This window comes from Schistocerca piceifrons, chromosome 4 (genome assembly GCF_021461385.2).
Source record: "Schistocerca piceifrons isolate TAMUIC-IGC-003096 chromosome 4, iqSchPice1.1, whole genome shotgun sequence".
In the NCBI taxonomy this organism is placed as follows: domain Eukaryota; kingdom Metazoa; phylum Arthropoda; class Insecta; order Orthoptera; family Acrididae; genus Schistocerca; species Schistocerca piceifrons.
In genome coordinates, this window is record NC_060141.1 from 665,217,185 (window position 1) to 665,233,595 (window position 16,411).

Below are 16,411 nucleotides of genomic sequence, written 5' to 3' on the forward strand. Positions count from 1 at the left end.
CAAAAGTTATGAAAAAATTTTGATCTTGAAATTAATATTAAAATAAAGACGAATAATTGTAGCACGTAAATAGAAATTTTGAAGAGCACCTGACATCAAAAATAAGAGAAACAAGAGAGAAATTGTTGGAAAATTTTAGGTGTTTCGGATCCTTAATTACAGTAGACAAGGTCGAGTCTGTGGAATAGTGGTAAAAGTGCGTGTCTGGACTGGAATTTCCGGAGTAACCCACGGTCTGATGATTGTATTTCTAGAAAAAAATCCGCCATTTTAATATAGTTTTATATTAATTTATATTATACACACATGTTGTCGGCTTTGTAGCCATTCCAACAGTAATTTGAAACCTCAGATGATGAGACTTGCTTATTATACGCTGTCCATTCACATTAATGCGACTACCTGTCGGTAGATGGAATAATGACACTTTGCAGCGAGGCCCACTGCAAGATGTGCAGGGAGACAGTCATTGAGGTTATGGATGGCACCCTGGCCAGCGGCGCGTGGTTTCACAGTTCAGGATCTAGACGAAGAGCCCCATCAAGGTGGTCCCGCACTTTTAGATTGTGTTTGAATTCGGGTGATTTTGGGGCCCGGAGGCACGGTAGTTTCATCCTGGCGCTCTTCGTACCACGCACCTAAACTCCAAGCTGCGTGCCACGTTGCGTTGTCCTGTTGGAAGATGTCCATCGCGTGGAGGACAAACAAACTGCATTTAGCGGTGGACATGGCCCCCAAGAATAAATGCATACTTCTGTTGACCCATTGTGCCTTCCAGAACGACGACATCATCCAGGGAATGCAGTCCGGCCTGGAACCTCCAAATGTGTGTCACAAGATGTTTCACGTCTTACCAACCAATAGCCATCTGTCCGCTGGAGCATAAAACGTGACTCATCTGAACAGTCATTGAGGAGACACTGCTGGTAGCCCCCTATTTCATCTGAGTGGTCAGCTGCTCAACATTTGCAGCCATGTTCGCCGTTACAATTTACACTTCTCTGCAGGCGTCGTCCACCCTTGTCATTTACAACAGCAGTTTCGGCGGCAGTTTTGGATAGCGCCATCTTGCCATGCACGGTATACTTTAACCACGGTAGCATGGGAACAGTTTATAAACTTGGCCGTTTCCGAAATGGTTCCATCTTTGACCGGTGGTCTGGCCACGGCACTAGATTAGTCACGATTCCACATCCAGGTTGATACCTTCCTTAACCTCAATGGCTCTCTTACTGCACATCTCGCATTTCAGGACTGTAATTCCCTGGCTAGTCTCTTTTGTAGTCAGACTGGGCGTTACTGTTTCTTTGGAATTCCATTGCGTTTTGCTGGAAGGGTAATAAAGAAATGCATATTGAGCTTTCTTACCAAATCTACACTGGCATACCAGTTACCAGTATATAAGTACAAAATCTGCCTTTTGTTGAATACACAAATTCATCAAAATATTTGTCGCTTCGTTATTTTATCTATGAATTATCTTACGTTTATCAGTTCGAAAACCGTAGTTTTATTTATCATCGGAGGCCATACTAGTGTCTATGTGCAGTGCGAACGTAACCGCCCTTTGGAGGCAGTTCGATGTCGATACTTCGCGCATGTAGTCTCTGATTTGGCTGGGCGGAGCCTGTGACTTACGCCGGAAGACGGCAGTTGTGGCCACTGAGTAGCGTATATATGCTCCGTTCATCATAAAAATAAACCTCATGTGAGCATTACACTATATATAATCGCCCATGTATGCTGCAACCTCGTTGGATTTCGTTTCATGTGGAGAGAAAGCCAAGATGCCTCGAGTGCAGTCAAGTACGATAGTGAGGATACGTTTTATGCTGTGCATTACGCGTACATCGACTCAACGATGATAAGGGGCAACATGTAACTTGGACAGCACTGGCCAGGCAAGTGATCCACCTAATCTGCAGTGATGTTGAAGTTGAGGTAATGACGAATGTAATTTAATTTTTGAACAGAAGGGAATAATATATGGCTAAACTCAGACGGAAAACATAACATGCTCTCGATCTTGGCGAACATAGTATTGTAATTAAAAACAAGAGCGATGAAAATTCCTGACTTCAACAAGGGTAATTTTTCGGCATGAGTTGTGTGGCGTAAGAGCGCACTGCTGATTTTCCCTGTAGTTAAATATTTGAGGACACTGACGGTTTTACAATCAGTCGTCTGGTAATCTCTGAACTTCTTCTATATCGGACTCCGAGGAATACGGTACGTTTCAGTACTGCTCCGGTGCCCTGCCCACCCGGCTAGCCTAGCGGTCTAAGGCGCTGCTTCTCGAGCGGGAAGGCGTGCTGTTTCCCGGCACGAATCCACCCTTCGGATTACTGTCGAGGTCCTGTGTGCCGGTCAGAATGTGAGTGGTTTTTAAGGTGGTTTTCCATCTGCCTCGGCGAATGCGGGCTGGTTCCCCTTTTCCGCCTCAGTTACACTAAGTCGGCGATTGCTGCAGAAACACTGTAAACACTGTCTCCACGTACGCACACAACATATTTACTCTACCACCGCATAATAACCCTGGGTTCGGTGTGGAGCGGCGCACTGCGGTAGCTTGTTGTGGGGTTGTGAACCACTAAAGACTACAGCGGGACGAAGCCTCTCCGTCGTTTCTAGGTCCCCGGTTCAGTACACACAATACACAACACACACTACTACGTTGATACACTGATAACGAAGCAATCAGCAACGGAATCCCTAGCCACCAAAAAATCTGTATTTCCTCCTCCTCTTTTATGACGTCTGTTCTGCTTTTCGCTATTAGGCAGTGATGTGTCACAAAGCTTCTGGATTATAATAATTCCAGTATGACTGTTATTTCTCGCAAAAATCCAATAACTTGGCTCCAGATGAATTCTATTTGGTTCAGATTGCAACTGTAAAATTGCAACTTTTGTACAGGGTACTCGACGCCTTGAAAATTATTGTTTTCGATGCCTCTACGACGCTTATCGCTCTGGCTTGTGTGAAACCACATCTTTCACACAGAACAATGGACATACTCAAATAAAGAGTATTTGATTTTCGATTTTATTCCAAAAAACTAAGTTCTGTAATATTTTCTTAACTTCAACAATCTTTTATAAATTATCGATAATTAATAATGTATATTGGCAATGAAAACCAGAATTTTGCGTGCAATACGTAATTAGAAACTAGAAGATGTGCATTTTTCAAGAAAAATGATGGTTCAGTACCAGTTAATCAACATATATTTGATGAGTTTCATGTTTAAATGATTTATGCGTTCAAACAGAACAAAAAAAATTAATACACTGAGTTTCGAACTGCCGCCCGCCCGTACGCATGTTCATCGATCTAGGAGGCTGCTGTTTACACCACGTGCACTATCGAGACAGTTTTGTAACATTTATAGATACGGTTCCTCGAAAAATCTCAAAGCTGATTTTTCTAGGTATTCTCGTGAAATATATTAAGAACAACTTGTTTCTCGTCATTAACACTGTTCCACGTGAGTGTATTAAAACACACAATCACACAAGCAAGAATCAAAACACTCAAGGTTTTAACGAAAGACGTCCTATGATTTAATTTAGATCGGCTGAAGGCCGCATCGAAAATCCAAGGCACAAGGCCTAAGCAAGGAGCTGAGGTAGAGGAGTTCTTCTGGAGGTTTCACTTCTCTAGAACAAATTTTTTTTATCTTCAATATAAAAAGGCTGAAAGCCTTAGCTTAAATTTTTCCCATAGAACTCGGCTGAAGGCCTCGCATGAAATCAAGGACAGTGTTACTGCTTAAGGCCGAGACAAAGATTTCCAGAGATTAATCTAAATAGACTGAAAACTCAGCTGAAGGCCGCATATGAACAAAACAATTTAACGGCCTAAGGCCTACCAAGAACAGCTTTCAGTTTGTAAAGGCTGAAGGCATTATCTTAAAATATTTCGTGTAAAACTCGGCTGAAGGCCACACACCACGCAGAAAACAATTTTACAGCTTAAGGTCTAAAGGGAAGAGCTTCTAAATTTCAACTAAAATACGCTAAGGATTTATCCTAAAATGCTTCACATACTCTCGGATGACGGCCACATACGAAAACCAAATAATCTCACGGCTTAAAGCTCAGGCAAAGAAATTTCCAATTTTCAGTTTAAGCTGGAAAACTCGGCTGAAGGCCACATATCAACTAGAAAACAATTTACGGCTTAAGGCCTAGGCACAAGGAATTTTCAATTTTAATTTTGAAAGGCTGAAACTTGGCTGAAGGCCACATACCAAACAGAAACAATTTTTTATGGCTTAAGGCCTAAGAAGAAAAGCCTTGCAATTTCAATAAGCTAAAACTCGGCTGAAGGTCACACAGAGTACTTAAGAGTAAAAAGGAAATCACTATGTAAAACACAAGGAGCGGCGCTCAGAAGGTTCGAAGGATCGGACTGGGAAGGTCACACTAACGCAGGTTTAGGTTATACAGGCAGCCACACCTACAACCTTTTAATTGGAAGGCAACCCAACCAAAGCCTAACCGAGGAACCAACCAACAAGACTAATTCTGCTCCACCCAACCAGGAAAACGGTAACAAAATGTTAATAGCACAACGTTCTGGATACTGGTGCCCAATCCAGCCAGGTCAGATTAAACGCCGAAAACCACCAATAACACCTCAGCTGTCGATCTACACGCCACGCTGAACAGCGTCAACACGACGAGGAAAATACACTGCCCAAAACTACGTCAACGACCAGGGCAGGTCACCGGAACGTCAACGGCCACAAGGCAGAAGATACCGCTGGTACACTTCATTAATGAAGCAATGAATTAAATTAAGTTTAACAGCACACAGGAAGACGGCTGCAATTCTAGCCGACTTCAATGCACACACATTGCTGCTCGCGGGAATCTCCCAGAAAGCGACAACCAGGATCAAACGAAGAGATGTGATAGCAGTTGAGGTTCGATTAGTAGGTTAAGTGAGCACTCAACTTTAGTGCCCAGGATCGGTCGGCGACGAAATTGGTAACCCTCACAAGAAGCACCTCACAACTCCAATCATGCGTGCACACCGCCAGCGACTCTGGCCTGACTATGCGCCACGGAGACTTCCTAGCAGCTCTGTCGCAAAACAACCGACTGCAACTCACAGCACACCCGGCAAATATATCCACCACACAAAAGATAGTACAGCAGTACTAGTATCGATACACGCTGCTGCTGCCACTGACGGAGAGAAGACACCAACGTTATGGTGGTAAACGAAGAAGAAATAAGACACCACTGGACTGCAGTTAATGATAAAAAAACAAGGCATGACGCGAGCCAGCCATTGCTCAGTGGTCTTTTATGCATTTTATCACATCATTTGTTGCAGCCAGGAAATATTCGAAAGTACCCTTGAAGGTATGTGTGGGACACGTTGATAAAACATAAGTAACTGTCTGTCGTTCCGCGCTAGTCACACAATGGTGATGCAGATTTGCCCAGCTAGGAGAGAGTGTCTGTACATCTTCCATAGCCCGCTCTGGTCGAATTCAGAGGGAGTCCTGTGGATGCAAGGCAGTTTCAGGCATTGAAAAAGGACAGTTCTGTTGCAAGCTATGTTTCCATTCGCCGATGGTAATGAAATCAGATGGTTCAATGGCTCTGAGCACTATGGGACTTAACTCTGAGGTCATCAGTCGCCTAGAACTTAGAACAACTTAAACCTAACTAAGCTAAGGACATCACACAAATCCATGCCCGAGGCTAGATTCGAACCTGCGATCATAGTGGTCGCGCGTTTCCAGACTGAAGCGCCTAGAACCGCTCAGCCACTCTGGGCGGCGCGGTTATGAAATCAGTTTCCATGAGACTCCTGAGTGAGACAAGAGTGGAGTGTCTTGATCTTGGCCTTTCTCGTTCTGCACTGAATACAGGGTTAACTATGGGAAGGGCGTTGTTATATGTATTCTTTAGGCATTCACGCATAGCGCCCTCTACCTTCTGAAACAAGGATGTGTAATGTGGCTCAAGATAGGTAAGCGTTCATCGTATCGACTCACTAACAATGCGCATGGTCTCGTTGAGTTGTAGGTCTATCTTTTTTTACATGTAGACTACTAAGCCAGACAGGAGCACAATACTCTTCCGCTACGTATACACCCGAGGAGTGTCTGCTGACGATCGGGAACGAGCGCCGCAGAATTTATGAAGAACGTTGTTTCTGCTTTTGAGCTTAGAAAACATTCAAGTACTCCTTAAGAGAAAGTTTTCTATCTAGCGTGGTCCCATGAGATTCTGGATGCATGTTATGATGAAGTTTGCCTTCTTCAAAAGACATTGACGTCTCTGAGTGCCAGTTTATTGGATAAATAAAAATTGAAAATTGTTCGGTTGTAACCCCATTTACGGAAATATTCACTTCATATGTTTAGATCAGAAGATAGGATTTCCTCAGTTGTTTCAAACGTTTTGTGTTAAGTACCTATTGACCAGTTGTCCGTACAGAGAAACGTCCCGGATATATTGGGGGAATATCAGAGATATATAAATTAAACAAGTGAGGAGCAAGGACGGATCCCTGTGGTAAGCCATAATTCAGTACTTCTGGAGAGGTAGTGGCGTTTCCTGTAGTTTCTATAAATGTCCCTCCGCTACCAATTTGTCAATTAGTTTTGTTATCCGTCAGCATGGGATAAGTTGCAGTAATTCATAGAGCAGTTCATGCCTCCAACCAGTGTCATATGCTGCACTTACATCAATGAAAGCAATGGATGTTTTCTGCTTCGTTTGGTATCCTGCTTCAGTCACTACTGTTAAAGATGACTTGATCAGCAGCTACGTCCTAGACGGAAACCAGCTTGATCACTAGCAAGGTTCTGAAATATCACGTACTAACGGGATTGTACAGAATTCTTTCAAGGAACTTCTAAATAGGTCTCAGTAGTGAAACTGGGTGATAGGTCTCAGGCTGGTCTCATGCCTTGCCAGACATTAGTGTTCTTATGATTTTTGATTGCTTGCTTTTTTGTGATACTGAAAAAGATATAATGTCCAGATATAATGTTCAAATTGTTCAAATGACTCTGAGCACTACTTAAACCTAACTAACCTAAGGACATCACACACATCCGTGCCCGAAGCAGGATTCGAACCTGCGACCGTAGCAGTCGAGCGGTTCCAGCCTGAAGCGCCTAGAACCGCTCCGCCAAACCGGCCGGCAGATATAATGTCAGAGAAGAAATGCTCCAGATATCTTTGTCCATAGTTCCCACTTTGCAGGAAGAAATTCTGGGTGGAGCCCATCTTTTCTCTATACATTTCCAGGTCTTAGAGTTTTAAGGGCAGCAGTAATGGCTGTTCGCGTCCGCGACGTTGCACGAATGATAGTTGACCTCTAGACTGTGCTAAAGAAGAGTCACTTCATGACCACAGTCAAGAAGGAGAGGCAGCCAGATAATCTCAAAGGTCTCCTGGTTAAAATGGATTTTTCACAAGACATGGACTCAGACGTTTCCTCTTAGGACTGTCCAGCTGCAAATACTGGAAAAAGAAGAAATTGGACGAAATCGATGGGCGTGGCAGCGAATCGTAAAACAATTCATGTTGTTCTGAGCTGAGAAATACATATGAATGTGCTGACCCATTGTCGCAAGTGGATCCTTTCTTCTTCCGCAGATTGTATTGTTTTTCCTTCAGTTTCTTGCCTAATTAGTTCAATACGCCCTCTGATCCGGCATTTTGTTCAATGAAGTCTTAGGGAAGTATGCCATGGCATTTAAAAATTTCTCCGGCGTCAGAGACCGTTTTCACATTCATTGGTTCCATACAATTATTATAACTGTTGTATGGCTTCCGAAATATAATAAGGAATTCACGTCTTACCGATTGTGACAAGTACATGCAAAATGCCTTCTGTTCTCGCTTAAATTACTCCAAATACCACTTAGAAGGTGAAAGTCATATCAGGCTCCTGTCAGAAAAGGTATCACTCGTCGGGAAGACATCTTTTTCATTGCCAACGTACCAGGTATCATACCAGTAGTCGTTGTTATCGACAGTTCTATGGCCTTTGCTTCGTTTTAAATTATTATTTGTTAATTACGCTTTCAGGGATTTTGGCCGAGCCTCATCAGAAATTTATGTTCGACTATGTTTGATTTTGTTGATTCAATATGTAACTCTTGTCGCTGATGGTGGAGGGTCACAGGCTTTTCTATACAAAACACAAGGTGAGTCACTCAACGATATTGCCATTTTTACTTCTCATCTGAAAGTCATGCCGTTCGACATACTGTACTAATCTTCCTTTCAAATACACTGATAAACCAAAACATTATGACCACTGCCATCCGCGATGTTGGCTGCCTCCTGGTGGTGTTGCAGGCACATGACGCAGTAAGGAAAAGAGGTAAACGGAAGAGAGACGAGTGGGGAGTCATTAAGGTTAAGATAAGGGCCGCAAATGCGTAAATCCACTGATATAAGCGGTTTTGGCAAAGGGCACGTTGTTGTGTCACTGGGATGGAAACGAGAATCTCTGAAAGGGTGAAGTTGACCGGCTGGTTGTGTACTACTGTCTTGAGCACATATGGAAAGTACTTGAAGGATAGTTGAATAACGCATAGGCCTTATGGTACTGGACGACGACGTCTCTTCACAAAATATAGAGTTCGGAGGGCCCCTTCATCCTGTAAACGACGACAGGTAGCATGTGTGGCAGATCTGACGGTAGAGTAGAATGCTGGTCCAGGCTTAAGTTTTTCGGAGCGCACCGTTCAAAGACATTGTTGAACGCAGAGCTCCATATCACACGTGTTCCTGCGTTGACCCAACGACATCGTCAGTTATGATTGCAATGGGCACCGCATCACTGAGTTTTCCACCTTGGATCGATAGAAATGTGTCGCATGTCAAATAAATCACATTTATTGTTACACCAGGTCAGAAGTATGCTGTGGGGTACATTGAGTTGGGCTTCCATGGGATCTGTGGTGCTAATCAAAGGTATCGTGACAGCAGTGAATTATGTGAACGTCACTACTGACCGCATGCATCGCATGATGCTTGAAGCCTCCCCCTACGGCGACGACCTTCCAGTAGGAAATGTGTCGGCGTTGCATAGTCAGAGGAGTGCTACAGTGGTTTGAGCGGTATTGTAGTTAACTCACATTGATCTCTTGGCCAGAAAAAGGAGGTAAACTTCCCCGATTCTAACCAATGGTTCATCAGCATTTCATTAGTTTTAAGAGAAATTCTGTAACATCCCACATCTAAATCGACATGTATACTACGCAAGCCACCTTACTTTTTGTGGCGGAGGATGTTTCCTGTACTACTACATCCTTACCTATTTACATACTCCGCAAGACACAGTGTAATGCACGGCGCAGGGTACCTCGTACCTTTCATGTTCCAACTGCAAATTTAGCGACGGAGAAACAGCTGTGAATACGCTTTCGTACGAGCATTAATTTGTCTTAATTTCGCTGCCCTTGCGCCAGCTTAAGACCAACGGCAGCAGAATCGTTGTGCAGTCAACTGCAAAATCCGGCTCTCTGAATTATCTCAGTAGTGTTTCATGAAAATAATGTCTTCTCTCTCATCCGATTCCATGAAGCATGTCCGTAATACTCGCATATTGATCGAACTTACTGGTAAAATATCAAGCAGGTCGCCCCTTCAATGAAATGTCTTCTTATAATCCTCCTTAATTCCCAACATTATAGGAGTACTCAAGAATGGGTCGCAGTAGTATTCTATACGTTGTCGCCTTTGTTGATGAGCTGTACTTCCCTAAATTGTCCCAGTTGATCGAAATCAACCATTCGCCTTCCCTACAATCGTCCTTGCGACCTCGTTCAATTTCCTATCACCATGCAAGGTAACGCCAGCTTTAAAAAATCAGAAGGATTAAAAATAAAACAATGAAACCGTTAATATAATTAAGTTAGCTTTGTAACCAAAAAAGAAATATTGTAGAGTGCATAAAATTCTGTTTCCGGTTTCTTCAGTCTGATGGGTATTACTAAGTTGCACTTTTCGCGAAATATTTTTGTTTGTATCAAACAGGATATTATCAGTCAATCTGAATTCTTTCTAGTTGACATTTTTAATTTTCAACATGAACATAACGTTATTGGTACGGTATGTGAATAAAAAAAACATTTCTTGTTGCCTACCTTTGTTTCCTAATACGTTGTAACGCTCGATTTGATTGTTTAAGGATGTAACATCAGATTATTAAATCAATTAACTCACATTAATATTATAATGCATTATGCTATTGAAACATGTTTACCTTTTAGATATAAAATCTTTGCGTGGTTAACTGTTGATTTCGATACAATAAATAATAAATCAGATAAAAAAAAATGGTTCAAATGGCTCTGAGCACTATGGGACTTAACATCTGTGGTCATCAGTCCCCTAGAACTTAGAACTACTTAAACCTAACTAACCTAAGGACATCACACACATCCATGCCCGAGGCAGGATTCGAACCTGCGACCGTAGCAGTCGCGCGGTTCCGGACTGAGCGCCTAGAACCGCTAGACCACCGCGGCCGGCTCAGATAAAATCATCTATAGGCCACGTCATTACGAAACAATGCTGAAGTCAGTCGCCGTGAAAAACATCGCTCCAGAGTCGGTCGGAACGATGCCATTTCAGCTGTTGTTGGCTTCGGGATTCTAGTGAATGTCATTCTCTGTATTTCGATTGTCAGGTTCTGGAAGGCCAACGGAAAATTTGAAACAAATATTGCTATGGCGGAAAGGATGTCCGTTAGGCTATTGAGTGTGCAAATCTGGCAAGTTAGTGGTAGATTGGACTAAAAGGTAGTGTCTTCGTGTGATATTGCCTACTAGTCGCCTTCCAGAGAAGCACAGGCAGTAGCCTACGGTACAGCCAACCGTCCATAGCTACCTTTTATTTCAACTATTCAATGACATCCAAGAATGTGACCTTGCTAGGCACTTGGTATAGTATCGATAGCAACGATGCCACGGCGTAAATACAAGTTCTAAAGTTGGAACTACGACACCGACACCGATTACAGCGCCCTCTAGCAGGCGCTGTCCGGCTCTACGAGCTCCGCTACATATTCTGCACATTTGATGAAGAACAGACGGCCGGGACACTTCGCACCTCATTACAAAGTTATGTAATATGTTTGCATATATAATTGCGTAGGCTTCCGCGGCCAGAGTCGGTCGACATAAAAGTTAGACCCAGAAGAAGGCCGCTGCAATCGTCGCCGAAACGCTGGTTTTTCTCCAGCAGCAGTAGTTTTTACATTGTGACGCGGTACCAAACCCAGAAAACTTTTATGTCGAATGTTTGCATATGTTTATACAATAGTGAAGGTGCTTTAACTGTATTTGCAGTACCCACGTGTATTCCCTTTTCCTGCTCCTACTCACGCGCCACCTTCCAGGCGGGATACAAAACTTGACAAGAAAACAGACAGAATTTATGGGATGACCTTCACCAGAATCCAGCTATTAGTCGCTCTGATGAGTATCGCCGGAAAGTCGGCCGAAACGTCGGCATTTTAGCTGCTTTAATGTTCCATGATGTCGCAGACCATTACCCTACTTCAATTTGTTCACATTAACACTGGTTGTGGAACCGTAGAATTCATGTTAAGATATAATGTTTTCGTACTTGCTATCAAATTTAGTTTTTGGAGCCCAAAAAATCTGACTCATTACATTATTCAAAATGACGATTTTAGAGTCTTGGTTACCCTTGGATCAACCATTGAAGAAACAAGTGTCTGCCCTAGTGATACTTTTTGTGCCCTACAATGGAGACGATGCACAAGAGTTTGTTGTGCCATTATGAATACAGTGTGAAAGGCCAATCACACCCTCAATATTTATAGCGCAATAATTATATATTGTGCGCGAAATTGCGACGCCAAGGGAGGTGTAATATTATAGAGCAATATTTATGCTCAGGACGCGCCAGTTAAGATTCTACTTTCGTAGCGAAACTGTGAGCACTCTACGATGTAAAACTTGCATGTATTGCAACTACAACTACGGAAAATGGAAACTCGCCAAATGTGGCCTAGAAGACGCTGTACACAGGAAGACACTAACATGCTACGAAAACTTTCAGCAGAACCAGGGAACTATCGGAAGATTTTAAGGACGATGAGAAATGTTTCAATGAATTATCTGTTTTTATGGACACAGAAAAGATACTGTCCAAATATTCCTCGGATTTCAGTTTCCACAATGCCGAAGTGATCTGTTAGTCTGGAAATACTAAGAGACATTGTTGCGGAGGATCCGTATATAGTGCTGTTATGTATTTTTGCAATAAATAATTCAGGCTTCTGAAACGAACGAAGAGACAGTTACAGTGTTATTTTCCGGCACTAACAGTTAACTATCAACGACAGGTCAACGAAGTTAAGCGCCGTCGTGCTTTGCTAGCCCTCGGATGAATGACCGCCAGAATCTGCCGAGCGCTGTTCGCCAGCGGGGAGCGCTTAGCACCTGTGAGACCAACTGAGGGGCTACTTAATAGGAAAGTAGCAGCTCCAGTCACGAAAGCTGCCAACGGCCGGGAGAACGGTGTGCTGACTATAAGCCCCTCAATATTTGCATCCAGTGACGCCTGTCGGCTGAAGATAACACGGCGGTCGGTCGGTCCCGCTATGGCTTCGTAGGCCTCTTGAGACTAGAGTTATTTCTGCAGCTAATTGTTGAATATGCATTAAATATGCCATGAAACGGTCCGCGGCTCGTGGTCTTGCTGTAGCTTTCTCGGTTCCTGCGAACAGGGTCCCGGGTACGATTACCAGCGGGATCAGGTTTTTTCCCTGTCTCGAGATGACTGGGTGTTGCTGTGTTGTCTTCATCATCATCATTCATCCCCATTACGGTCGGAGGAAGGCAATAGCAGACTACTTCCGCTACGACATTCCCTAGTCGACGGTGCGAATCTCCAGCATCGTTCCCTACGCTCTTCGGAGTATCATCATCATGTCATGAAACGACTCCACTGAATGCACTTCAGCCGATGATCTGTTTTCATCTGATTTTCCTAAGGTATTCATATTCATATGGCTTCTATGTATCACTTGTTTTCTGATCCACAAATTACGATTTTTCGGCAGCAGCTGACGTGCATTACGTAATATCGCTCGTAGACCGTACAATCTACACATCGAACTTCCATACTTTTAAGGCACTGCCGTCTCCTTCCATACCTTCAATACCGATCTAAGAGGGTCAGTATTATTGTGCTATACTCTGTTCTGCGCTGTAAATAATCAGAGTGTGAGGGCCCATAAAGAAACTTGTACAAAAAAACAATAAAATAATATAAACATGTACATTACTTTCTTTTTTCGTAGCATAAGCCTAATGTAACAGAATCTGGAACGGTGCTAACGTCATCTTGCATTGGTGACGCCCTCTTTATTAAAACACGGACACTTGCTGAACCGCCCTCGTACTGCAACGCTCGGTGCTTTATTTCACGGATGGCAGTAGCGCACAGTGGTTCGCGAGCCGGAGTCTCGAGCCCGCCGCTCGCAGCCTGGTGCCGCGTGACGGATGCCGTCGCATTTTCCGAGTGGCGGCGCCGCGCGCTAAATCAGCGCCCAACGCCAGTGGTGCGGAGCGCCGGCGCCGTTTCGGCCTCCGCCTCCGCCGTCGCTGCTGTCGCCGTGGGCGTCGCGGCGCTTCACGCTCCGGCGCCCTCGCCGCGCACTGTTATCGGCCTAGCGCGGCGACCACCAAGCCTGGGACGTTTATCAGGCCTTAAACTCGGCGCCGGCGCCGTTACTGCTGTCGCGACGTGTGCACCCGACGCTGCAACTTCTGGTGCTACCTCATCTTCCCACGTAAGGCGGTTACTTCACTGTACAAATAATCGCACCTAAGAGCGACCAAAATCTGTGTAAGAATGTTCAGTTTTCTTTCAGGTATGATACCGGGTGATCAAAAAGTCAGCATAAATTTGATAACTTAATAAACAACGGAATAATGTAGATAGAGAGGTAAAAATTGACACACATGCTTGGAATGACATGGGGTTTTAATAGAACCAAAAAACAAAATACTGCTAGACGCATGAAAGGTCTCTTGCGCGCGTCGTTTGGTGATGATCGTGTGCTCAGCCGCCTCTTTCGTCATGCTTGGCCTCCCAGGTCCCTAAACCTCAGTCCGTGCGATTATTGGCTTTGGGGTTACCTGACGTCGCAAGTGTATCGTGACCGACCGACATCTCTAGGGATGCTGAAAGACAACATCCGACGCCAGTGCCTCACCATAACTCCGGACATTCTTTATGGTGCTGTTCACAACATTATTCCTCGACTACAGCTGTTGTTGAGGAATGATGGCGGACATATGGAGTACTTCCTGTAAAGAACATCACCTTTGCTTTGTCTAACTTTGTTATGCTAATTATTGCTATTCTGATCTGATGAAGCGCCATCTGTCGGACATTTTTTGAACGTTTGTATTTTTTTGGTTGTAATAAAACCCCAAGTCATTCCAAGCATGTGAGTTAATTTGTACCTCTCTATCTAGATTATTCCGTGACTTATTCAGTTTTCAAATTTATACTGACTGTTTGATCACCCGGTACTTAGTTAACTGAGGATACATATATCTTAGACATTACAGCACAGGATATTCATTGTCAGTCAGCATGGTAGATGTCACAGTTATTACGCACTCAGGATGCCATTAAAGAAATATATGGTTAGAACGCGCTAAACAAGTGCAGCATCAAGTAGGCGATACAAGTTCCGGAAGACAGTAATACCCGAATCTCAATGATGCAATGATGTACGCGATACGATACATTGCAGTACGATAGGCGATATGATGCGTTGCAATATGCTCTGTGCTGTGGCCTTCTCCACCAGACATCACGGCGCCTAGAGTATCAGCAACCTAACTGACATCCTGCAGCCACGGTTGCCCGACTCGCAGGCACACCGAAGCACTACACAACCGACAGGCAATATTGATGAACGGCCACAACAACAACACCATAGCAAAGACACCAGCGGCCACCAGGAGCCACTACCGGCCCACATAAACATAAGAGAGAGGTCGCTGCAGATCCCGGAACTATTTTCACACGTCAAACCACGTGATGGAAAATAGTTCCGAGGTACCCATCCGTCGAAGCGCTACGAAGGCCGGCGCTCGGCCACACATCAGCAGTTCATCGACCGTAAGCAGACGTGGACAGCTGCCGCCCCTGCAGCCCGGCTTGGATCTTCTCGCGGATCTCTGGATTAGGCTTGTTATATAGGATAAGTCTCTGGCGGAGACTAGTAGGAAATTATTTCAGTTGTTTTCTATATTATTCGTGTATGTAGTTGTGATTCGAAGACGGATCACTGCTTTGTGTTGGTATTGTACTTGGAGAATTTGTTTTGGTTAATTGAACAGTCCAAATAAATTGTTTTCAGACTTGATCGTTAGTTTCTTCTGCTTACGCTGACATAGCACTCTGAATGTTCAAATTTTCACAGTCGTTTGCGGAACGTGTTGAGTACAGAATGTCAAATGACACAACTTTCAGCCGACTAAATTGTTATTTCATTGGGCTACCGCTTTCGGTGATATATTACGCCATCCTCAGGCCCGGCGTGTAGGAGGATTCCCACCTTTGGTCCACTATAAATAGGAGCCTGGTATCCGTAGACTTTGGAGACAGCGCCACTTCAAACAGCACTGGAGATGTCTGAAGTGATCGCAAACTCAAAAACAGTCGGATGCGAGCTGACCTGCGGGTGCAGTTATTATTTCAGAATTTTCAAAATATGCACACTGCTCTACCTAATTTCGAAGTATCACAGTAGCCATGGGCAGTAGCGAAAAGAAAACCAGTTCATTATCAAGCTGTCATATAAGACTATCTGATACAGACAATTTTTTACCGATTTCGTTACTCAAAATCGAATGAGAAAGATCACATACTGGAGAACATGCCCAAATCCCAAAACAGTGCTTTTAATTTTTGACATGGAGAGGAAAGAGTTTCATGGAGAAGCTAACTACAGGGACAAATGTTGAACTGCTTCATCTACATGAGACTATGTCTATGAGGCATGTGAGATGATATTTCCCTTCCCACGTGTAGTACGACAAAGTCGCGACGAACAATCAGCACAACGTGTTGTGACGTGCGATACAATGGAGAATCATACCGCTGTCATCTCAGTGTGAACCAGTTAATTCGCTTCAACTACGTTTCTGCTTACTCCACCTATGCGGTTTGTTTCTGTGTTGTGTGAATCCAGACATTACATTAACAAATCAGGTAAGCCAAGAATAATTTAAGGAATTAAAGTTTCATGTAAGAGGAATAGGGAAATTTATGAAGAGACATAAATAGCTCAAGATCCTCCATTATTTCCATTCTACAAATAGCGCTGTAATATTTTAAGGGAAGCCATTCAGGTGTCCAGAAAT

At 43.8% G+C, this 16,411-nt stretch overlaps 1 protein-coding gene across 1 annotated transcript in view; it reads left to right on the forward strand.

Annotated features, from left to right (window-relative positions):
* Nucleotides 1-13,455: 13,455 nt before the first annotated feature.
* The window catches only part of LOC124796101 (nectin-2-like), a 339,111-nt gene continuing 336,155 nt past the window's right edge, over nucleotides 13,456-16,411 (forward strand). The window contains exon 1 of the mRNA XM_047260188.1: nucleotides 13,456-13,818. Within this exon, the coding sequence (XP_047116144.1) occupies nucleotides 13,456-13,818 (363 nt within the window). The remainder of the gene's footprint in view (nucleotides 13,819-16,411) is intronic.